General features: G+C 46.2%; 1 protein-coding gene across 1 annotated transcript in view; it reads left to right on the top strand.

Annotated features, from left to right (window-relative positions):
* LOC105464651 (enolase superfamily member 1) overlaps positions 1-24,978 on the top strand; it is a 39,318-nt gene that overhangs the window by 2,549 nt on the left and 11,791 nt on the right. Inside the window, exons 2-9 of the mRNA XM_071085584.1 lie at positions 3,320-3,428; positions 14,045-14,160; positions 17,280-17,366; positions 17,705-17,731; positions 20,242-20,314; positions 20,412-20,450; positions 20,873-20,955; positions 22,878-22,912. Of these exons, the coding sequence (XP_070941685.1) occupies positions 3,320-3,428; positions 14,045-14,160; positions 17,280-17,366; positions 17,705-17,731; positions 20,242-20,314; positions 20,412-20,450; positions 20,873-20,955; positions 22,878-22,912 (569 nt within the window). The remainder of the gene's footprint in view (positions 1-3,319; positions 3,429-14,044; positions 14,161-17,279; positions 17,367-17,704; positions 17,732-20,241; positions 20,315-20,411; positions 20,451-20,872; positions 20,956-22,877; positions 22,913-24,978) is intronic.

Here is a 24,978-nt window from a genome sequence, read left to right as displayed (position 1 = left end):
CTGCTTTGCAGTTCACCATGGAGATGGCTTCACCTGCCCTTGAGGCATGCTGGACCATCAGCACTTAGCAGCAAAGTGAGCCTCCCTGATCACAAGTAGGATATTTTCAAGAAAGAGCAATAAAGCTATCCTCAAAATCTGCTAAAGACTCCTGCTTTTTTTTTTTTTAAAGACTGAGTCTCGCTTGTCGCTCAGCCTGGAGTGCAGTGGTGCGATTTCATCTCACTGCAACCTCTGCCACCCAGGTGCAAATGATTCTCATGCCTCAGCCTCTGGAGTAGCTGTGATTACAGGTGTGTACCACCACACCCGGCTAATTTTTGTATTTTTGATAGAGACAGGGTTTCACCATGTTGTCCAGGCTGGTCTCGATCTCCTGAGCTCAGGTGATCCACCTGCCTCTTCCTCCCAAAGTGCTGGATTAAAGGCATGAGCCACTATGCTGGGCTTACCTCCTTCTTAATCTGAAATCGATTTATGTTCCTTTCTTCTCTGTGAATTGCCCCTGTTATTTCTCCTTTGCCTGTCCTTACCCTCGGATACTTTTTCTGCTGTCAGCCACCTCTTCGTGGGCTCTCTCGCCTCATGGCCTCCTGCCTTTCTGACGGCTCCTCCTTCCTCCACTGGCCCCTTCTTCCCTCTCTCAGACTCAGGCTTCAGCATCTTCCCCGTCTCCCTGCACATTCCCATGAAGACCCTCTCCGCATTCTGGCTTTGGTGCTGCCCTTTATGCCGGAGATTCCCAGATCTCATTTCCAGAGCTGCCTCCTTAACCCATAGGTCTGGATACTTCCTGTTAGGTTTTTCACCTTCATGCAAAACGCGGTTTGTCTAAATCGGAAGTCATCTTCCATACCCTGCCGCCCCTCCCTCCTGACCCATCTTGGATCATTCTGCTAATCACAGGGATCCAAAAGCTTCAAGTCACTTTTGGCTCATCTCGTCCTGTTGACCCTCATCTGAGGCTTCAGTGAAAGGTTTCCTTTTTCCATTGCTTCCTCTTCTTGGAACCCAGCAACTGTCGATGGGTCTTTAATTCTTGGAGTCTCCTTCTCAGCCTCATCGCTCAACTCCTTCAGGAACCCAGTGGCTCAGCCAAGCCAGGATGGGCACCAACCCTTGAATACACTCCAGTCTCTCCCTCTTCTGAACCCTTTACTTTCTGCACTGCTGCTGCTACCTCACCTGAGATATTCCTCCCTCCCAGACCCTTCACTCCCCTTGCCACTGCTGAGAAGCTCCCCTTCCTCGACCGGCCAGCTCAGATTCTGTCTTCATCGTAAAGCCTTCTCCCGCTTCAAGAAGCACATTCAGCTAACAGTGCTCTCTGCCGGTCGTTCATAGTTTGCATCTCTCCCAGGCCTTAGCATGTTCTGCCTTATATTATTAAGGTTTTTGTAACCATGTCTTTTTATTTATTTATTTTAGAGATGGCGTCTCGCTTTGTTGCCCAGGCTAGTCTTGAATTCCTGGGCTCAAGCAGTCCTCCTGTCTTGGCCTCCCAAAGTGTTGGGATTACAGGCATGAGCCACCATGCCCGTCCTATAACCAGGTCTTCTCAAATGTAACCTCCTCAAGGGCAGACATATCTGTAACACCCTTGTAAGCTGCACCAGCTCTGACACGTAGTTGGTGCCCAGTGATGCATCACACTGATTTCCTGCCACTGGGCTGTGACACCAGACTCAGGGCTCCCATCCATCACATACAGCTCCCTCAGCCACAACATCCCCAATACAGGGAATTACAATCTGCCTTCATAATTTACTTGTGGCCGGGTGCGGTGGCTCACACCTGTAATCCTAGCATTTTGGGAGGCCGAGGCAGGTGGATCACCTGAGGTCAGGAGTTCAAGACGAGCCTGGCCAATGTGGCAAAATCCCATCTCTACTAAAAAAAAAAAAATAGCTGGGCATAGTGGCGGGTGCCTGTGCAGCTGGGAGGCTGAGGCAGAAGAATCACTTGAATCCAGGAGGCAGAGGTTGCAGTGAGCCAAGATCATGCCACTACGCTCCAGCCTGGAGGACAGAGTGAGACTCAGTCTCAATAATAATAATAATAATAATAATAAAATATTATTTACTTGTGTGACCTTTTGCAAATTACTAAACCTCCTTAAAACTTCATTTCCTCTTCTCTAATAGGGATAAGAGCACCTAGTTGATAATACTGTTATAGGATTAAATTAAACCATGTAGAGCTCTTAGAATATAGTGTGTCTGGCACAATAAATATTATAGAATAATAACAGTAATAAATTGTTATAGCCTTATGCAAAATTCTTCTTTAAGAATGCATTCAGATCTTCTACCTGGCTTTTCGGGGTCTCCATTATTCCGTGACATAGAACAAAACAAAAAAAGAGCGAATTCATCTAGAAGCTTTACTTCTTCATTTTCCCCCACTGGTGTCTGACCTTGAGCCATTGTGTTTTCAGCCCTGCTATAAACTGCTGTGAGATCAGTCCAATTTTATGTAAGAGTTTTCTGAACCTTTGGCTTGTTCAATTTGAAGCTGCTTGTGAATGTAACTTTGTTCAAAGAGCTGACAGAGATAGCTGCGAGTGAAAACTCCTTGGCTTAAAATTGAGCTGCTGCTGGGCATGATGGCTCATGCCTGTAATCCCAGCACTTTAAGATAAGGCCTAAGCGGGTGGATCACTAGAGCTCTGGAGTTTGAGACCAGCCTGGGCAACATGCAAGACTCCATCTCTATTTTTTTATTTAGAAAATAAATACATAAATAAAAATGAGCCTCACTTTTTGACCTAATTGAAAGCAGGTGATAAAAATGTATACATTGCGATCAGGTACAGTGGCTCACACTTGTAATCCCAGCTCTTTGGGAGGTCGAGGCAGGCAGATCACCTGAAGTCAGGAGTTCAAGACCAGCCTGGCCAACATGGTGAAACTTTGTCTCTGCTAAAAATACAAAAATTAGCCGAGTGTGGTGGCGTGTGCCTGTAATCCCAGCTACCTGGGAGGCTGAGGCAGGAGAATTACTTGAACTTGGGAGGCTGAGGTTGCAGTGAGCTGAGATCACGCCACTGCACTCCTGCCGAGGTGACAGAGCAAAACTCCATCTCAAAAAAAAAAAGTATACGTTGCACTTATTGAAACACTTTGGATCTTTCAGGAGGACATTCCTTTTCTCCATTCAGAGCCCTTTGTTTTCTTTGGGGTATAGCAACAGTTCCTTCTGTGGGAGCTCTTGTGGCATGGCCCCTGTGGCATTGTCTGTCCTCATGTGACATCATTCTCATGGTTCTTTTCGGGTTTCTCATGCTGGCATTGTTTCGGCGGGGAATTCTCTCCTGCAGCACATGGATCCTGACTACTCAGCTGCCTATGTCGTCATAGAAACTGATGCAGAAGATGGAATCAAGGGGTGTGGAATCACCTTCACTCTGGGAAAAGGCACTGAAGTTGGTGAGTTGAAGATTCTCTCAAGGTTCCAGAATGCTTAATTTTCAGATGTGATTCTAACTTAGATTTTTAGATTCTTTAGAATCTTGATTTAGATTCAGTTCCAATCTTGTTTTTCTCTGTGTTTAACTGCTCAAAGTGAGTAAAAACAGTGTTTCATGGTTTGTTATTTATTTCACTGGGGGAAATTTAAAAGTGACAGAATTTGGCCTCTCTCCTTGCAATCATCTCTAGTCTGTTAGAAAATCCTTGACTCTTAGTCTGTTTCTCTGTGTCAAATGACAGCTACAAGGATGTTTTTCACCTGCCTTTCACCCGGGGCCACTGTCGAGCTTTAACAACCTGCCGTGGGTGAGTAACCAAGGGCAAGGAGAGGGAGGAGATGTGAGTTCCCACAGCAAAAAAAGGCTCATTGTGATGTGCACAGTGAGTCTACTCACTTTTCTATATATATTTCTTTTTTCTTTTTTTTTTTTTTGAGACAGAGTCTCACTCTGTCGCCCAGGCTGGAGTGCAGTGGCGCAATCTCAACTCACTGCAACCTCTGCCTCCTGGGTTTAAGCAATTCTCCTGCCTTAGCCTCCCGAGAAGCTGAGATTACAGGCACCCACCACCACGCCCAGCCAATTTTTGTATTTTTAGTAGAGACGGGGTTTCACCATGTTGGCCAGGCTGGTCTCGAACTCCTGACTTCAGATGATCCGCCCGCCTCAGCCTAGCAAAGTGCTGGGATTGCAGGTGTGAGCCACCGCACCCAGCCTTTTCAAAATATTTCACACCAAATTGGTTTCAAGTTCACTATTTTCATGGCAAAAAAGGGCTTTGGCCCCGCCCAATCTAAGATGCATACTGAGCCGTGTATACGTCATTCTTTTTTTATTTGCATTTTCTATTTTCTTAAACAAGATACAGAACATAACTTTTCTCAGAGGTGGATGTGATCTCAATGGTGATCTTGAGCCATCTCATTTTTTAGAGAGAAGAAAACTGAGGCACAGGCAGATACCCAGCAAGTCATGGCAGAATTGCCTGACTGCCCAAAGCACTTTCTCTTCAGAACTTTTAAATGCAACTCTTTTTGAACACATCATACCTGCACATGGTACAAAATTCAAGAAGTACAAAACAGTGACCTTTGCCAGGTCAATTTCAGTGGATTATTAAGGGCTGAAGCCAAATTATGATAGATTGAAGGGTAAGGGTCTAGAAGGAGGGGATAGAGTTTCTCTAACTTTGGTGGTATTGTGATACCTCTCCCATGGACATTTGCACCATCAGCACTCTGAGTAGTTGTAGAAAAAAATCTTGGCCCATTGAGAGATTTTAAATTGTTAAGCATATAAAAGAAGTGTGTGAGTTTGAGTGTGTGTATGTGTGAATGGCAAGGGAACCTTCCTTGAACTTGCAATGGACACTGCCCAGGTGGCTGCTGTTTCTGCTCTTCACAGGGCTGGCGGTCAGTTGTCCGGCAAGTCAGTCTTTCTGCAGACTTCTCCTGAGTGCTGCCATGCATCAGGCACTGAAGTAATTTTAAAAAGAGAAAGATAGGCCAGGCGTGGTGATTCACGCCTGTAATCTCAGCACTTTGGGAGGTTGAGGTGGGCAGATTGCTTGAGTCAAGGAGTTCGAGACCAGCCTGGTTGACATGGTGAAACCCTGTCTTTACTAAAAATACAAAAATTAGCTGGTCGTGGTGATGCGTGGCTGTTATCTCAGCTACTCAGGAGGCTGAGGCATGAGAATTGCTTGAACCTGGGAGTTGGAGTTTGCAGTGAGCCGAGATTTTGCCACTCCACTCCAGCCTGGGTGAAAGAGCGAGACTCTGTCAAAAAAAAAAAAAAAAAAAAAAGTTGAAGGAGGATGAAGAAGACAGAATCCCACATATCAGGAGCACACAAACTTATTGGGGAAGTAGACATAAAAGACATGATCATAATGCAGTCTGAGAATGACTATTTTTTAAAATTATGTACAAGTTTTACAGAGAGAGGATATATTAGGCTGTTCTTTTTTTCTTTTTGGAGACAAGAATCTTGCTCTGTTGCCCAGCCTGGAGTGCAGTCACGCAGTCTCGCTCACTACAACCTCCACCTCCCGGGTTCAAGCAATTCTTGTGCCTCAGCCTCTCGAGTAGCTGGGATTACAGGCACACACCACCATGCCTGGCTCGTTTTTATATTTTTAGTAGAGATAAGGTTTCACCATGTTTGGTCAGGCTGGTCTCCTGACTTCAGATGATCTGCCCACCTGGGCCTCTCAAAGTGGTAGGATTACAGGCACAAACCACCACTCCAAGCCAGGCTGTTCTTGCATTGCTATAAAGGAGTACCAGAGACTGGGTAATTTATAAAGAAAAAGAGGCTTAATTGCCTCATGGTTCTGCAGGTTTTCCAGAAAGCATGGTGCCAGCTGCTCAGCTTCTAGGGAAGCTTCAGGACACTCACAGTCATGGTGGAAGGCGAGGGGGGAGCAGACACGTCCTATGTCGAAAGCAAGAGCAAGAGAAAGAGAGTGGGGAGGTGCTACACGCTTTTAAGCCACTAGATCTCACGAGAACTCACTCACTGTCTCAAGGCCAGTACCAATGGGATGGTGCTAAACCATTCATGAGAAATCCACCTCCATGATCTAATCACCTCCCACCAGGCCCCACCTCCAACACTGGGGATTACATTTCAACATGAAAATTGTGCAGAATGTCTAACCCATATTATCTTCACTCTGTCCAAACGGCTCAGGGAAGGCTTCAGAGCAGAAGTATTGCTTTGAGGTGAGTCTCGAAGAGCCAACAGGAATTTGCCAGGCAGAGAGAGGAGACCATACTGTGAGTCAGTCCCCCTTTTCTCTATTAAGTAAACAATTTACTGTTAAAGTTTTCCCCAAAATAGTAACCACTTACTAAGATAGAGCTGTGAGCTATGTTTCTGCTTATCCTGCAACTTTAATTATCTCTTGTTTATAAGTTGAGTACTTGATGAAGCTGCTGTCTTTCTCCATCCTGCAAACCCTACAACACACCCCCCCAAAGGTTGGATAAAACTCAGCTTACAAGGTATGTTAGGCCATTGGACCCACTCTCTGTTAACAGCCAAGACTTTAAACTTTGCCGACTTGGGCACACGTGGAGGGGCCCTGGGCACTAAGATAGATAAGAAGCTCTTCTGGGATGGGTGCTGAGCTCAGTGTTCAGGGCCTTCACTCCCCGTCCCCTCCTCCATTCCCAGCCCCACACCACTGTCTTGGTGGATGTCTCAGGCAGGGGTAAATCAATTTCCATCTCTCCATGACTTTAATTAATGACTCTTTTATGCTAAGGTTTTTGGCTTCTGCCTTTTTCAGACCACAACATGACAGAACCCATTTTAACTTTAACCTTGCTACATATTTCAGGTGACTCACTGCAGTCTCGCTAAATGTGTTACACGGCACTCACACTGAAGATGAAAAATGCCATTAGCTCATCCTGGTTCTTCTGCTTACTTACCTTATCATCCGTTTATGATTAAAAAAACATAGGGTTACTGTGAAGAGAGTGCTTGTGTGTGAGACAGAGAGGGAGGGCTGTTTTTCAAATGTATAGAATACACCAATGTAGTTTTTGGTTGGGTATTTTTTAAAATCATGTCTTTGTTAAATTTACTTAATATTCATTTTTTATCCTTCTTTATGTTTTTAAAGTTTTTATTATTGATTAATTGATTTGAGATAAGATCTTGCTCTGTCACCCAGCCTGGAGTACAGTTGTGCAATCACGGCTCATGCAGCCTTGACCTTCCAAACTCAAATGATTGTCCCACCTCAGCTTCCCGAGTAGCTGGGACCATAGGCACAAGCCACCACGCCTAGCTAATGTTTTGGTTTTTTGTTTTGTTTTGTTTTGTTTTTGAGAGACAGAGTCTTGCTCTGTTGCCCAGGGTGGAGTGGAGTGGTGCCATCTTGCCTCACTGCACCCTCCAGCTCTGGGTTCAAATGATTCTCCTGCCTCAGCTTCCCAAGTATCTGGGACTACAGGTATGTGCCACCATGCCTAGCTAATTTTTGTATTTTTAATAGAGACAGGGTTTCACTATATGTTGGCCAGGCTAGTCTTGAACTCCTGACCTCAGGTGATCCGCCTACCTCAGCCTCCCAAAGTGGTAGTATTACAGGTGTGAGCCACCACACCTGACCTGGGTTTGGCTTTGTTTTGCTTTTTTCTTTAAAAAAAAAATTTTTTTTTTTTTTTTTTTTGAGATGGAGTTTTGCTCTTGTTGCCAAGGCTGGAGTGCAGTGGCATGATCTCTGCTCACTGCAACCTACCCACCTCCCAGGTTCAAGCGATTCTCCTGCCTCAGCCTCCAAAGTAGCTGGCACTACAGGTGCCTGCAACCATGCCGGGCTAATTTTTGTATTTTTTGTAGAGACAGGGTTTCATCATTTTGCCCAGACTGGTCTTGAACTCCTGAGTTCAAGCAATCCACTGCCTCAGCCTCCCAAAGTGATGGGATTGCAGGCATAAGCCATAAGCCACCATGACTGGCCTGTTTCTGTTTTATTTTATTTATTTATTTTTTTATTTTTATTTTTTTTTTTTTTGAGACGGAGTCTCGCTCTGTCGCCCAGGCTGGAGTGCAGTGGCCAGATCTCAGCTCACTGCAAGCTCCGCCTCCCGGGTTCATGCCATTCTCCTGCCTCAGCCTCCCAAGTAGCTGGGACTGCAGGCGCCCGCCACCTCGCCCGGCTAGTTTTTTGTGCTTTTTAGTAGAGACGGGGTTTCACTGTATTAACCAGGATGGTCTCGATCTCCTGACCTCGTGATCCGCCCGTCTCAGCCTCCCAAAGTGCTGGGATTACAGGCTTGAGCCACCGCGCCCGGCCTATTTTATTTATTTAGTTAGTTATTTTTGTGACAGAGTCTTACTCTGTCTCCCAGGCTGGAGTGCAGTGACGTGATCTCGGCTCACTGCAACCTCCACCTCCTGGGTTCAAGTGATTCTCCTGCCTCAGCCTCCCGAGTAGCTGGGATTATAGGTGCCCACTATAATGCCAGCTAATTTTTGTATTTTTCAGTAGAGACAGGGTTTCACTGTGTTGGCCAGGTTAGTCTCGAACCCCTTACCTCAGGTGATCCACCCGCCTCAGCCTCCCAAAGTGCTGGGATTACAGGCGTGAGCAACCAGAGGCAGCCTTTTTTTTTTTTTTAAGACTTAATTTGTTTTAGAGTAGTTTTAGGTTCACAGCAAAACTGAAGTTAAAACTGAAGCAAAACTTCCAGCAAAACTGGAAGTTACAAAGATTTCCCACATACCTCTGTCCCCACACAGGCACAGCCTCCCTCATTTTCAACATTTCCCACATACCCCTGTCCCCATACAGCCACAGCCTCCCTCTTTATCAACATTCTACCCGGAGTGGCCCATTTGTTGCAACTGATGAACCTGCATCGGCACATCATGATCACCCAAAGTCTGTAGTTTACAATAGGGGTCACTCTTAGTGTTGTATATTCGGTGGGTTTGGACACATATATAATAATATGTACAATGTAGACTAAGTTAGTTTTTAAAAGAATATATAGAAAAAAGAAAAAGATGTACAGATAAAAAATTTTTTTTTTTTTTTTTTTTTTTTGGAGACAGAGGTTCGCTCTTTTTGCCCAGGCTGGAGTGCAATGGCGTGATCTCAGCTCACCACAACCTCCGCCCCCCGGGTTCAAGCGATTCTCCTGCCTCAGCCTCCCGAGTAGCTGGGATTACAGGCCTGCGCCACCACCCCGGCTAATTTTGTATTTTTAGTAGAGACGGGGTTTCTCCACGTTGGTCAGGCTGGTCTTGAGCTCCTGACCTCAGGTGATCCGCCTGCCTCAGCCTCCCAAAGTGCTGGGATTACAGGCGTGAGCCATCACGGCCGGCAAGAATTTTCAAATAGACAAAAATTTTTAAAAACCCAGCCTTAATAGTTTGTGACACCACTCTTACTTCAGACACCCACAAGTCACCCACAGACTTTACTCAATGTCCTTCCAGTGCTAGAGGCTCCAGAGAATTGAAGTCCCTGAGCAGACCCAAACAAAAGAAAACCCCCTATGTTTAGTTGGCAAGAAGCTGCCTTCAAGGGCCTTTTTTTCTTTTCCAAGTCAATTTCCTGCCACAACCAAAATTTCTTTTTTTTTTTTTTTTTGAGGTGGAGTTTCACTCTTGTCACCCAGAGTGGAGTGCAGTGGCGTGATCTTGGCTGGCTCACTGCAACCTCTGCCTCCTGGGTTCAAGTGATTCTCCTGCCTCAGCCCCCCAGGTAGCTGGTATCACAGGCACGCACCACCATGCCTGGCTAATTTTTGTGTTTTTAGTAGAGACAGAGTTTCACCATGTTGATCAGGCTGGTCTTGTGCTCCTGACCTCAGGTGATCCGCCCGCCTCGGCCTCCCAAAGTGCTGGAATTACAGGCATGAGCCACCGTGCCTGGCCTCACAACCCAAATTTCTATTAAATGCCACAAATTCTAGTCTCCTGTTGAGCAAGAAAAATCCACACACTGTAGATGAATGCATAAGTGCTGCTTGTGAAGGCTGAGAGTCATAAAGATGAGATCATCCTTAGCTTTTGTTAAGTGCATTTGGTATTGTGACGTGAACCAGAGGTATGCTTCAGTCAGTGATTTATAGCAACAATCAAATCTCCAAGACGGTGGTTTGGTGTCAGTGTACCTCACTGTGAGTCACTGACTTACTTCCGATTTTCTTTAATTCAAGAGCATCCACCTTCAAGGAGTGAGGAGGATTCTGTCTTCTCACAATTCTAGGGAACGAATATCTGAACCAGAATGATTGTGTATCCCATTAACAAAAGCCCTAGAGAACCTGGAATGGCTGGTTCAGCCCTAACTGCTACATGTGACCACAAGTGTGCAGTCATCCCAGAGCTGTTTCACCCTTAGCCAGGCATGTGCTAAAAGCTTGGGGAGGCCGGGCGCAGTGGCTCACGCTTGTAATCCCAGCTCTTTGGGAGGCCGAGGCGGGCGGATCACGAGGTCAGGAGATCGAAACTATCCTGGCTAACACGGTTAAACGCCATCTCTACTAAAAATACAAAACATTAGCGGGGCGTGGTAGCAGGCGCCTGTAGTCCCAGCTACTCGGGAGGCTGAGGCAGGAAAACGGCGTGAACCCGGGGCATGGAGCTTGCAGTGAGCCGAGATCGGGTCTCTGCACTCCAGCCTGGGAGACAAAGCAAGACTCCGTCTCAAAAAAAAAAAAAAAAAAAAGGCCGGGCGCGGTGGCTCAAGCCTGTAATCCCAGCACTTTGGAAGGCCGAGACGGGTGGATCACGAGGTCAGGAGATCGAGACCATCCTGGCTAACACGGTGAAACCCCGTCTCTACTACAAAAATACAAAAAAAACTAGCTGGGCGAGGTGGCGGGCGCCTGTAGTCGCAGCTACTCCGGAGGCTGAGGCAGGCGAATGGCGTGAACCTGGGAGGCGGCACTTGCAGTGAGCTGAGATCCGGCCACTGCACACCAGCCTGGGCGACTGAGCGAGACTCTGTCTCAAGGGAAAAAAAAAAACAAAAACAAAAACTTGGGGCATCACATTCTTTTTCTTGAGATGGAGTTTCACTCTTGTTGCCCAGGCTGGAGTGCAATAATACAGTCTCGGCTCACTGCAACCTCCACCTCCTGGGTTCAAGTGATTCTCCTCCCTCCGCCTCCCAAGTAGCTGGGATTACAGGCACCCGCCACCATGCCCAGCTAATTTTTGTATTTTTAGTAGGGGCAGGGTTTCACTATGTTGGCCAAGCTGGTCTCAAACTCTTGACCTCAGGTGATCCACCGGCCTCCGCCTCCCAAAATGCTGGAATTACAGACATGAGCCACCGTGCCCAGCCTGGGGCACCACTTTCATAGTGTCCTTCTCAGGATCTTATTGACAGTAAAACTGTACCTCTACAACTGTCCTATTAAATGACTGAAAACTTTTACTATTGAATCCATGGCAGCACCAAACAAATTTATCAAAATGTTTTGGAATACGTTCCTTTCTTTGAAGCTAAGTTGATGGCTTAATTCAATTATTGTGGCCATGTACACAACATAGGCTAAATGTTTCCTAGAATTGGCAAAGGATCAAAGGGTTACTTTACTTATTCATCATCTTAAACAACACAAGAAAGCCTTATTATTATTGTTATTATTATTATTATTATTATTATTATTTGAGACAGGGTCCAGCTCTGTCACTCTGTCACTCAGGCTGGAGTGCAGTGGCACAATCTCAGCTTACTGCAACCTCTGCGTCCAGAGGTCAAGTGATCCTCCCACCTCAGCATCCCGAGTAGCTGGGACCACCATGCCCGGCTAATTTTTGTATTTTTTGTAGAGATGGTGTCTTGCCACACTGCCCAGGCTGGTCTCGAATTCCCGAGCTCAAGTGATCTGCCCATCTCAGCCTCCCAAAGTACTGGCATTACAGGAGTGAATGCCAGGTCCAAGAAATCCTTTTAAAGTAAAATACCACAGGACGTGGTGGCTCACACCTGTAGTCCCAACACTTTGGGAGGCCGGGGTGGGAGGATCGCTTGAGCCCAGAGTTCTAGAACCTCTCTACCTGCTGCCCCATGCAACACAGCAAGACCTTGTCACTACAAAAAATTTAAGCATTAGCTGGTGTGGTGGTATGTGTAGGTCCTAGCTACTAGGAGGCTGAGACAAAAAGATTACTTGAGACTAGGCATTCAAGATTACAGTGAGGTGCTGGGTGCAGTGTCTCACCCCTATAATCCCAGCAATTTGGGTGGCCGAGGCAGGTGGATCACTTGAGTTCAGGAGTTCGAGACCAGCCTGGGAGGCATGGTGAAACCCCATCTCTACCAAAAATACAAGAAATTAGCCGGGCATGGTGGCTGGAGCCTGTGGTCCCAGCTATTCAGGAGGCTGAGGTGGAAGGATCACTTGAACCCAGGAGGTGGGGATTGGAGTGAGCCAAGGTCCTGCCACTGTACTCCAGGCAGGGTGACAGAGTGAGACCCTATCTCTAAAAAATAATAATAATAATTAAAGGTACCAAAAATAAATAATTGATGGTAATGCTAACACAAATTAAATTTAACCTTCAAATTACTTATGAGAAATGTAGTATATCATAAGAAAGTCAATAGTAAGAAATTTCATGTTTGTAGACAGTGTTTTCATGTATTTTAACATTTTGCAAATAGCATGCTAATTGCAAATTCATTTTATTTAATCTTTAATAGTTTATATTGTGAATTCAAGGCATCTTCTATACTTGTCAATAATAAAAACGCATTTCTCTTTTTAAAAATTCTATTAAGTCAGCCTTCTTATTCCTTAGGAACATGAACCAGCATGGTTTGGTTTTGAATCTGATTGTTTAAACACTTTACAAAGTAAATAGGAAAATAATTTGGGAACATTATTTAAACTTGTCAATCTATGATTCTGTTTTTCATGTGACAGCCAATCACAATGTGTTCTCTACTCAGGAAGTTTAGCTCAGTATATGGATTAACACCTGTTCTACTTGTGTGATATTTCTTATGACAACCACAGAAAACATATATGGGGCCGGGCACAGTGGCTCATGCCTGTAATCCCAGAACTTTGGGAGACCAAGGCGGGTGGATCCCTTGAGTCCAAGAATTTGAGACCAGCCTGGGCAGCATGTCAAAACTGCATCTCTACAAAAAATACCAAAATTAGCCAGGCTTGGCGGCACATACCTGTAATCCCAGCTACTCAGGAAGCTGAGGTGGGAGGATCACCTGAGCCGGGGAAGTCAAGGTTGTGGTGAGCCGTGATTGTGCCACTGCACTCCAGCCTGGGTGACAGAGTAATACTCTGACAAAAAATAAAAATAAAAATAAAAATAAAATAAAAAAAGAAAAGAAAAGAACAGAACGGCTGGGCGTGGTGGCTCACACCTGTAATCACAGCACTTTGGGAGGCCGAGGCGGGAGGATCACGAGGTCAGGAGATCACGACCATCCTGGCTAACACGGTGAAACCCCATCTCTACTAAAAATACAAAAGCAAAATTAGCCGGGCGTGGTTGCAGGCGCCTGTAGTCACAGCTACTGGGGAGGCTGAGGCTGGAGAATGGTGTGAACCTGGGAGGCGGAGTTTGCAGTGAGCCAAGATCACGCCACTGCACTCCAGCCTGGGTGACAGAGCTAGACTCAAAAAAAAAAAAAAAAATATTTAATGCAATTTTAAAAAGAATATACCTTTGAGATGGAGTCTTGCTCTTGTTGCCCAGGCTGGAGTGCAATGGCACAATCTCGGCTCACTGCAACCTCTGCCTCCTGGGTTCAAGCGATTCTCCTGCCTCAGCCTCCTGAGTAGCTGGAATTACAGGCGCGCACCACTGTGCCCTGCTAATTTTTGTATTTTCAGTAGAGACAAGGTTTCGCCATGTTGGCCAGGCTGATCTGGAACTACTGATCTCAAGTTGTCTGCCTGCCTCGGCCTCCCAAAGTGTTGAGGTTGCAGGCATGAGCCACCGCACCTGGTCTAGATTTCATTTTTTTCATAAAATGTTCACATTTGTTTGTTTGTGATGTTTTCGGGTGTTAATTTCTTGACCTAATATAAAAACATAAACAAGAGTTCAATCCTTTTTAAATAGTTGTCTGTGCTGTCAATGCCCTCGCCCACCATGTGCTCAACAAGGACCTCAAGGACATTGTTGGTGACTTCAGAGGCTTCTATAGGCAGCTGACGAGTGATGGGCAGCTCAGATGGGTAAGGGACCTATTTCGTAAAATGCTTATATAAGTAATACTACCAGGGTCTGAGATATCCTTTGAGTGCAACAAATGTGAAAATAGAGATGGGTTTATTTGTTTGTTTATTTATTTTTTGAGATGGAGTCTCACTCTGTCGCCCAGGTTGGAGTACAGTGGCGCGATCTCAGCTCACTGCAACCTCTGCCTCCTGGGTTCAGGCAATTCTCCTGCTTCAGCCTCCTGAGTAGCTGGGACTACAGATGCGCACTACCACACCCAGCTAATTTTTATAATTTTAGTAGAGATGGTGTTTGGCCATGTTGGCCAGGCTGGTCTTGAACTCCTGCCCTTGAGTGATTTGCCCTCCTCAGCCTCCCAAAGTGCTGGGATTGCAGGCATGAGCCACCACACCCGGCCTAGAGATGGCTTTATAATTTTAAAGTAAAGTATAAGTATAAATTTAAAGCATAAATAAAGTATATAATATAGTATATTATATACTATATATAGTATATATATAATATATATAATATAAATAATATATATAATATAAAATAAAGTATATAATATAGTGTATATATAGTATATATATAAAGTATAAAATAAAGTATAAATTTAAAGTATAAATAAAGTATAAACTTTATTCAGCTAAATTTGGGCTTGAGTCATTTAGATCATCAGTATTTTGAGGTAAACAAGTCATTTCTGTAAGACTGATGATCTAAATGACTCAAGCCCAAATTTAGCTGAATAAAATGTTCTACTAAGGAGATGAGGTCCTGAGATTTGGGTCTTGAGAGCTATCTCTTCCCTAAGGACCTCATCTCATCCTCCCTGAATTGAGAAATGGTTTAGAGATAAACTACTGAATGGGCAATCTTTTTATGGAGAAATAATGTGAGTAGTATTAGAGATAGAAGAGAAGGTCATTAAAGAGAAAACAGTAAGAGAAGAACAAATTTAAAAAGATGGAAGACCATCGTGCCTTTTATGTGCATAGCTTGGTATTTGAACTGTAAATTCAAGGCATGAGAAAGTTAGGCTCTGGAGAAAGGATTCTAACACAGTAAGGTGAATTCAATACCCTGACCTTTGTCTTTGTCCCACGATATCGGATTTTGTCTTTTCCTAACTCAGTTCAGTCTCCCATCCATGCACAGAGAAGGGCACAAGAGAATGTACTTTCAATAGTGCCTGGGATTTCATATTTTACTTTATACACAGAATATTAAACTTACCTTGAAAGATGTCACCTTGAAGAAGTTCCCACTGGCTGAATCTGGGACAATTTGAGCATCCAAATAAATGTGATAGTAATGGCTTATGACCCATTGAATAAAATCCATGAGTCCATTCAGATAATGAACTATCAGCTGGGCACAGTAGCTCACGCCTGTAATCCCAGCACCTTGGGGCTGAAGCAGGAGGATCACTTAAGGCCAGGAGTTCAAGACCAGCCTGGGCAGCATAGTGAGACCCCCATCTGTACTTTTTAAAAATAAAAATAATAAAATAAAATTTTTTAAGGAGATAATAAATAACAAGGTCAAGCCCACCATTACAGCTGATTAAAATCTAATAAATATAAAAGGAATAATAACATCAGAAAATCACCATAACTGTCATAGCTACAATTAATTGAGGCAAGAGTCATCAAGGGATGCCCAAATTTTGGGACAATAATAACCTCCTTACTTGGAAAATGAAATGGTAACTTCACAGTGGAGAAACCAAATGGACACTAAGTTACCCAAGTGGTAAAAGTTAACAACCCTAATAATAAAACAAATGACATAATCAGTTATGTAGTATTTATGCCAAAAAAATGTATTACCTGAATCTAATCATGAAGGAACTGATGATCAGCCCAAATTGAGGGATGCTGTACAAATCAACTGGCCTGTACTCTTTTAAAATGCTAATAACATTTATTTATTATTTTTTTATTTTTATTTTTATTTTTTTTTGAGACAGAGTCTTGCTCTGTCACCCAAGCTGGAGTACAGTGGCGCGATCCTGGCTCACTGAAAGCTCCGCCTCCTGGGTTCACGCCATTCTCCTGCCTCAGCCTCCCGAGTAGCTGGGACTACAGGCGCCCGCCACCGCGCCCAGCTCATTTTTTGTATTTTTAGTAGAGACGGGGTTTCACCGTGGTCTCGATCTTCTGACCTTGTGATCCGCCCGCCTCGGCCTCCCAAAGTGCTGGGATTACAGGCGTGAGCCACCGCGCCCGGCCTGCTAATAACATTTAAAGAAGAAGAAGAAAAATTACTCCAGGTAAAAAGAGACTAAAGAGGCATGACGACTAAATGCAATATGTGATCCCAGATGGGATATGGATTAGGGTCAAATAAAATACATTATAGGAAAAAACCATTTGATTGACATTTGATTATGGACTGGGCTTTAGATAACAGTATTCTATCAATGTTGTATTCCCTGAGTGTGATCATTGTACTATGGTTATGTAAGAAAATATCCTTGTTTTCAGGAACTATACACTGATGTATTTAGGGTAAAAAGAGCATGATATTTGCAACTTTATTCAAATGGTTCAGAAAAAAAGAAGTACGTGTGTGTGTGTGTTCATATGTATATACATACATATACATATATACACACACATATACATATATATGTGTGTGTATATATATAGAGAGAGAGAAGAGAGGAAAACACAGGTGTTTTTCCTACTATTCTTGAAACTCTTCAATGGGTTAGCAACTGTTTGTTTGTTTTTTTTTAAACTTAACCTTTAGGTGGGTTGGTGGGTTACTATTGCTGCCTTTTAATTCTTGAGATGTGTCCCTGGATGGAAGACCTAAATATCTTTCTCTTTTTTTTTAGACAGACTTTTGCTCTGTTGCCCAGGCTGGAGTGCAGTGGTGCCATCTCGGCTCACTGCAATCTCCGCCTTCTGGGTTCGAGTGATCCTCTCGCCTCAGCCTCTGGAGTAGGGACTACAGGCACACACCACCACACCTGGCTCATTTTTCTATTTTCAGTAGAGACAGGGTTTCACCAGGTTGGCCAGGCTGGTCGTGGTCCCAAAGTCCTGGGATTAGAGGCGTGAGCCATCACACCCAGCCCTCTTTTTCATTTCTAAAGTGCTGTTGTACTTTGCTTCCTAACCAGATTGGTCCAGAGAAGGGCGTGGTGCACCTGGCGACAGCGGCTGTCCTAAATGCGGTGTGGGACTTGTGGGCCAAGCAGGAGGGAAAGGTAACTCCTCTCACAAACGCTTAGGAGGCCCCTGGGAACTGCACCACACTGACTTTCCCTACGCACAGAGGAGAGACAGACACACTGCAGCCCCCAAAAGGAAATACAGAGAATTGCTTTGGTGTTTTTTTCTCCCCTGAGAGATTTTGGCAGTAGGTAGGGAACTGCAGGAGGAGGAGAAAGAGGGGATGGGATGGCGGAAGGCGCAGGCAGCAGTAGAGGTGGGTGTAGGGACCCGGTGGCTGAGAGCCAGCATTTACTGCCAATGCATTTACTGTCAGGAAAAAAATGGGGACTTTACACATATGTCTTACAAATCCTTTCTTTTTTACTTCAAGCCTGTCTGGAAGTTACTTGTGGACATGGTGAGTAGGATCGTTAATGTTACAATTGTTTCTGTAAATGAAATGGATTTCATGAATGATATGCCGTTTGATGATCAGTAAATATATTCAGGACTATCTGTTGATCACTATGGTGATGATAAAGCAAAAAGCCAATAAAACATGACATTCCTTTTCTGATATCTGATGTAACGGATAGCTGTGCTCATGCAGGCAGTGTGGCACGAGGGGAAGCAGTGAGGGGGTCTTGCCTCCCCCACCGTGCATCTGTAACACACGATGCCAGTTCTCTGAGCCTCCGTTGCCTGACTATGACAAGAGGATCATCCTAACTTCTCTAGGAACCTCACAAAATTAGAGATCAATGAGAAAACCAACTCTTAAACTCTGAAAAGCAAGATGTGATGATATTATGAAGATATTATCCAGGCCAGGCGTGGTGGCTCAAGCCTGTAATCCCAGCACTTTGGAAGGCTGAAGGATGGCTTGAGCCCATGAGTTTCAGGCTGCAGTGAGCTGTAATTGCACCACAGCACTCAGGTGAGAGAGCAAGACCCTGTCTCAAAAAAAGAAAAAAGAAAAAATACTATCCAGTCACTATGACACCAAGAATAAGATGAGGTCATTGTAGCCTGTACAGTACAGTTGCAGCAGGGAAGGAGCTCAACAGTGAGTTCTAAAGCTATGCACTTGACTGTTTTCTTTCTCCTTGACCTTTTCATAGCAGGGGTGAGCAACTGGATGCTGAGGAGGAAAAAACTGGGCAAATTAAAGGGGAATGAGCTTCAGACCTGTGCAGAGCTGGCTGTGAGTCCAGGTTTCACTGCTCACCAGCTGCATGACCTTGAGCATGTGACTTCCCCACTCTGAGCTGCGGTGGCCTCAGTGCGACACCTGGGTGGTGGTTAAAAACCTCGTGATCCACAAATGAAGGCCCTTGTTATTAGTTGGCAAAAAATTAAGGAAAAACAAAGAACACCATGGCCTTGAAGAGTGTTGGGCAGGAGACTACTCCTCCTCTGGTGGAAAGTGGAGACAGGAAGCTGTCACATCGCCTCTGACATGGAGAGTAGCTTCGGGGCCATCCGTAGGGGAAGGACACAGAGCTCTTGAGCCCCCTTCCAGACTCAAGGCCGGCCTTTTACAGTGCTGGAGGAGGTAGCCACCAAAAGGGAATGATTTGCAGGCCACCAGAAATGTGTTTGAGGTCCCACCTGTGGACTCTCCGTTTTTGGATCTTGTTCCCTTTCAATGCCAGTACTCTCTTGTTTTCTTTATTGTTGTTGTGGTCCCACCTGTGGACTCTCCGTTTTTGGATCCTGTTCCCTTTCAATGCCAGTACTCTCTTGTTTTCTTTATTGTTGTTGTTGTTGTTTGTTTGTTTGTTCGTTTGTTTTGAGATGGAGTTTCCTTTTTGTCACCCAGGCTGGAGTGCAGTGGCGTGATCTCAGCTCACTGCAACCTCCACCTCCCGGGTTCAAGCGATTCTCCTGCCTCAGCCTCCTGAGTAGCTGGGATTACAGGCTTGTAATGCCACCATGCCCAGCTAATTGTATTTTTAGTAAAGATGGGGTTTCACCATATTGGTCAGGCTGGGCTCAAACTCCTGACCTCAGGTGATCCACCCGTCTCAGCCTCCCAAAGTGCTGGGATTACAGATGTGAGCCACTGCACCTGGCCCAGAACTCTTGGAAATAGAATCTCAGGTTTGAAAGAGATTTTAGGATTTTCGACAGTTGTGGTAGAGTATCACTGGTCACTATAAGATGTTAGTGGGAATGGAACTACTGGCTGTTTTCCAACTGACTGTTCCGTCAGGGTGGGGAGAGGTCTCAGCACGAATCCCCAGCCTCGTAGCTCACCGTGGACAGCCCTGCGGTGTGAAGCTGATGTACAGTGATGCCAGGCATTCATCTCCCCACTGAGCTCCTGCTGAGTGTTTGCCTGGGGCCATGCCCTCCTTCCAGGAAGCCATGTTAGCTGGAAAGAACAGGGTAGGGGCGGGTGCAAGGGACCAGAGCGTCAGTGTCTGAGGGCTTTGTCAGGGCAGTGAGGAGCCACTAAAGTACTCTACACTTAGGAATGACAGAGTCAAACAATTTAACAAAGCCCTAAAGGTCCCTGCCAGGAAAGAATGAGCCCCATGTGTCACCATAAGCAACTTCTTAGAAACATAACCCACCCCTGTCATCCCAGCACTTTGGGAGGCCAAGGAGGGAGGATTGAAGCCAGGAGCTCAAGATCAACCTGGTCAACATAGTGAGACCCCATCTCTACAAAAATAAAAAAGCTAGGCATAGTGGCACACACCTGGAGTCCCAGCTCCTCAGTCGCAGGAGGCTGAGGCAGGAGGATCACATAAGCCCAGGAGACTGAGGCTGCAGTGAGCTATGATGGCATCACTGCACTCCAGCCTGGGCAACAGAGTGAGACCTTGTCTCTAAAAGAATAATAATAAATAATTTTTTAAAACAAAATATAACCCACCTTAGAATTGATTCAGGCCTCTTCCCCTCCTATCACGTTGCCAGGATCCCAGGACGCTGGTGTCCTGCATAGATTTCAGGTACATCACCGATGTCCTGACTGAGGAGGATGCCCTAGGTGAGTTTGGAAGCTTTCTCGGGTACACAATGTGCACATACAGTAGTGGCATGCTTTGTTGCCTAAAATAGTGAGTGATGCTTTTTATTTCTTCCAGAAATACTGCAGAAAGGTCAAGTTGGTAAAAAAGAAAGAGGTAGGTTGTAAGAAATTTTTCTTCATTGTTTTTGCTAACATTGTCCACTTTTGAGTGCCCCTGTCCTTTTTGGGGACACAGTGTCCTCCCAAATGCCCCGTGCTGAGTAGCTAGGCCCTCAAATCAACATTCAGGTCTGCATGGTGAAGCCTCCTGAGTATGACCTCTGACTGCAGAGTTTGCTTCAGCCACTGCTGAAAGGAAGTTTGGCTTTAGGATTACACTGTAGGGAGGGCCCCTGGGGAGCAGGGCAGTCTGTGAGGGTATTGTGACCACCTGGGTTTCACATCCTAGTAATTTGTGGCTGGGTGTGTGTAAAAGGCCAGGTCAGGAGAACAGCTGGACTCTTCAGGGGAAACAGCTTAGCTACAGGCACTTCCAATTCTGAAGGGCAAAGTGTTGACGGTGCTGTGTTTTCACAGAGAAGCAAATGCTGGCACAAGGCTACCCTGCTTACACCACCTCGTGCGCCTGGCTGGGGTACTCAGATGACACGTTGAAGCAGGTGGGCATTTTAACCTGGCTTTGTAAACAGGCTGAATGGGGAGAAACCAACCTGTTTTTCCTTCTGTGCTCACACCACTACTCTCAGTACCTCGCTTCTGACACCAGACCTGTATGGTTTTCCTTCTCACGCCAACCAGTTTTCCGCTGCTTTGTGGACACCAACTGGGTGTCCTGCTATTTTACTCAATTGTGACACCATCTCCCTGGAGCTAGCCTCAGACCCCGCAGGTTAAGGGCTCAGTCTTGGAGGACTGGCCCATGGCAGATGCCAATCACAAGTCCACGTTGTCATCTGTGCTTCTGACTGGCTTTACCTCCGATTAGAGGTTCCCACAAACCCCGCTTTGAGTTCAGTCATTTGGTGGAATGGCTCATGGAATTCAGGGAAACACTACTTATGTTTACTCATTTATTATAAAGGATGCAACTTAAGAACAGCCAAACTGAAGAGACACGTAGGACAAGGTGTGAGGAGTGGGTACAGAGCTTCCATGTCCCCTCCAGGTGAGCCACGCCCCCACCACCTCCACGTGTTCACCAACTTGGAAGCTCTCTGAACCCTGTCCCTTGGGGGTTTTATGGAGGCTTCAGTATTTAAGTGTGATTCAGTATTTGGCCATTGGCCATCAATTCAACCTTTAGCCCCCTCCCCTCCCCAGAGATCTGGGAATAGGCTAAAGTTTCCAACCCACAATCATGCCTTTCAGGTCTTTCTTGTCCCCAGCCCCATCCTGAAGCTACATAGGGGACCTCAGCAGGGCTGTCTCATTCACATACAAAAGACACTCCTGTTACTCAGGAGATGCCAAGGGTTTTAGGGGCTGTGTGCTAGGAAATAGGGGAGCAGCAATGGGGGCAGAGACCAAATATATATTCCTTCTCATGTCACATGGGCTTTAGATTCCAGCCTCTCCGGGAGAAATTTAATATTTTCTTGTTCACCTTTCTGAATCATTTTGGCTGAGGGCGGTGGCTCATGCCTGTAATACCAGCATTTTGGGAGGCTAAGGTGGGTGGATCACCTGAGGTCAGAAGTTCGAAACCAGCCTGGCCAACATGGCGAAACCCTGTCTCTACTAAAAATACAAAAAATTAGCTGGGCGTGGTAACGTGCATCTGTAATCCCAGCTACTCAGGAGGCTGAGGCAGGAGAATCACTGGAACCTGGGAGGCGGTGGTTACAATGAGCCGAGATCACACCACTGCACTCCAACCTGGGCGACAGAGCAAGACTCCATCTCAAAAAACAACAAAAAAAAGTATTTTTTCTCATTCTGAAGGTACACAAGCAAATGCAAAGTCATTCACCTTTTGGACCCTGGGACTCTGTGACTTAGTGAATCACCTTGGGCTCTGGAAGGTGACAGCCTAGGGTACGATTCCCAGGCAGCACCAGCGGCAGACCCACTGCAAGATGGAGAAATAATGCCTATTTCATGCGGTGGTTTTGAGGATTCAGATACATGCTGTAAGTTGTGTCATGCTCAAGGCCTCCTGGCTGGCACACGGCATGGAGTCGGCACGTGGTTGATTTATTACTGTTTCTCCTTACGCTGTGCCTACTTTTAAAGAGTGAGGAGAGAGGGGCTGGCCTCTGCACGTTACTCTTACATCATTCTGTGGATGCCACAGAATATTCTAGCTTTAAAAAGAGAAAGATCAATGCTATATTCTCCTTCCAGGAAGGTTGTGACCATTAAAAAAATGGTTCCCATAGAGATGAGGAAAGAAAGTCACCCTACAAGTAAAAAGTGATCTCTGTCAACCAAGCTGTTTCTGCTGTTAATTTCAACAACACATGAGTGTTACTCTGGTCTATGCTATAACCGTAGTGCTTGTGAAATGGATCAGCAATGACTGATGTCCTGGTCAGACCAAGGGGCTCTCTCCAGTGTATGACCCTGTGCTCCTTTCCCACAGCTCTGTGCCCAGGCGCTGAAGGACGGCTGGACCAGGTGAGTGTGATGATGGACCTGACTTGCCCAGTTGGTGGCAGGAGAGACTCAGGCAGTGGAGGGGAGCCAAGGAGTAAAAGGCACCCACGGGTTAGGATCACTGTGGCTCATAGGGATGCATAAGAGAAGTTTCCCCTTAGGCCAGGCTCTTTCTCTAAAGGCAGGATGTGTGTCCTCATTAGAATTCTAGGACATCAGAGTGGAAAGAGGCTTGGGAGATTGTTGATTTCAGGCACTAACCTAGAATAGAAATCCAGTCTTTACCATCAGTAAATAGCGTTGATTCAGCTTCTGCATGAACACCTCCAGAGGCAGCGAGCTTAACTTGGTTAGGCACTTTCCATTCTTTGAGGGCTCTAAGTATTAGGCCGGTCTTTTCTTCTCTTTTGAGACGAAGTTTCACTCTCGTCACCCAGGCTGGAGTGAGTGGCGCAGTCTCTGCTCACTGCAACCTCCACCTCCCAGGTTCAAGCGATTCTTCTGCCTCAGCCTCCTGAGTAGCTGGGATTACAGGCACCTGCCACCACACGTGGCTAAATTTTGTATTTGTAATAGAGACAAGCTTTTGCCATGTTGATGAAGCTGGTCCTGAACCCCTGACCTCAGGTGATCCGCCTGCCTCAGCCTCCCAGTGCTGGGATTACAGGCGTGAGCCACCGCACCCAGCCAGGTGGGTCTTTGATGTCAGGAACCCTTTGCTTCCATGTAATTCCCAGCCAGAGGTCCCAGTTCCCAAGAGCCAGGCTGTTCCTCTTCCACTTGAGTGACAACCTTCCTCTCCCTCTAGGCCACCTCCTTTCCACACTGCTCATCTGCGCTTCTCCCTTCTGACTCTTGCCTGTGCAGGTAAAGACCTCTGGCCATCCTAAGACCTTCTCTGGATGAGCCTCGATGGTTGATGACCCTGCGTCCTGACACAGGGCAGGATGCAGAGGGACCATCATCTCTCTTGACCCAGTCACTGTGCGTCCCTCAGCGCAGCTCATGGTGGCACTTTTTGCCTGTGACATGTCACCAGGCTTCCTATCTGACTTGCAGCCACTCTGGCCCCTGAGCCTCCTGCTACTCAGTGTATCCTGTGGAGCAGGAGCTCCAGCATCACCTGGGAGCTTGTCAGAAATGCAGCCTGGGCCTCTCCCCAGACCCGCTGCATGGGAATCTGCATTGGAACAAAAGCCCCGAGTGATTCCTGTGCACACTTAAGTTGGAGAGGCACTGACTTCTTGTTAATGCCTCAGCTAAATAAAGGGTTGAGGAGTGAGAGCTTGAAGGAGGCAGCATGAAGCCATGGAAAGAGGCGGTGGCATCTGATGGAACTGAAATCACATCTTGCCTTTTCCCCTCACCCCCTGCAAGTACTTGCTGTGTGGTCATGAGTAAATTGCTCAGCCTCTCTGAACTTCATTTTCTGTCTATCAGTAGAAATAATATGAGCTTGGGTCCTCCTCAAAGTTGCCATATCTCAGAAGGACCAGCACAGGGCAGGATTCAGAGCAGCTGCTGTAAGTGCTGGCTGCTTGCCCTCCCTCTACATACCCGGGGGAGGCTGCAGCAACGTATCTGGTAAGGCAGAGAAGGCTGTGGGGAGATTTAAAGGGCCTCTTCTCAGCACAGGAAGCCTGGCACTCAGAGCCTAAGGCCAGCCACCCTCTCTGGAGCATCACGGATCATGTAGTTGAAGCCCCTAGCTGGTACAGAAGAGAACGGCAGGTGCCTGAGAGTGTGCGGCAGGCACTCTGTAAGCTGGGGCTCTTTGCAAAGCAGCCGGAGGACTTCAGCCAGGGAGGTGCACAAGGAGGATAGGCTGGCGTTCAAGGGGGCAGATGCTGGCCTCCTTGTGGTGGTGTCCCCTCCTTCACCTGCCAGTGCCCACACTGAAGCCAGCAACACACCCTTCTGACAGCAGCGTCACGGGGTGTGGACGTAGAGGCCCGTGTCTCGAGAGATAGCTGGACATCCACACAGATTAAGGAGCTCCCGATAAGTGTCTGGATGTGGGGTAAAGGAGACCTCTGCACGCAGGATCCAGCTGCACTTTGCTATTCCCTAGTTATGTGACCTCATCA

This window comes from Macaca nemestrina, chromosome 19 (assembly GCF_043159975.1).
Source record: "Macaca nemestrina isolate mMacNem1 chromosome 19, mMacNem.hap1, whole genome shotgun sequence".
NCBI lineage: Eukaryota > Metazoa > Chordata > Mammalia > Primates > Cercopithecidae > Macaca > Macaca nemestrina.
This window is presented reverse-complemented; position numbering and strand designations above follow the sequence as displayed.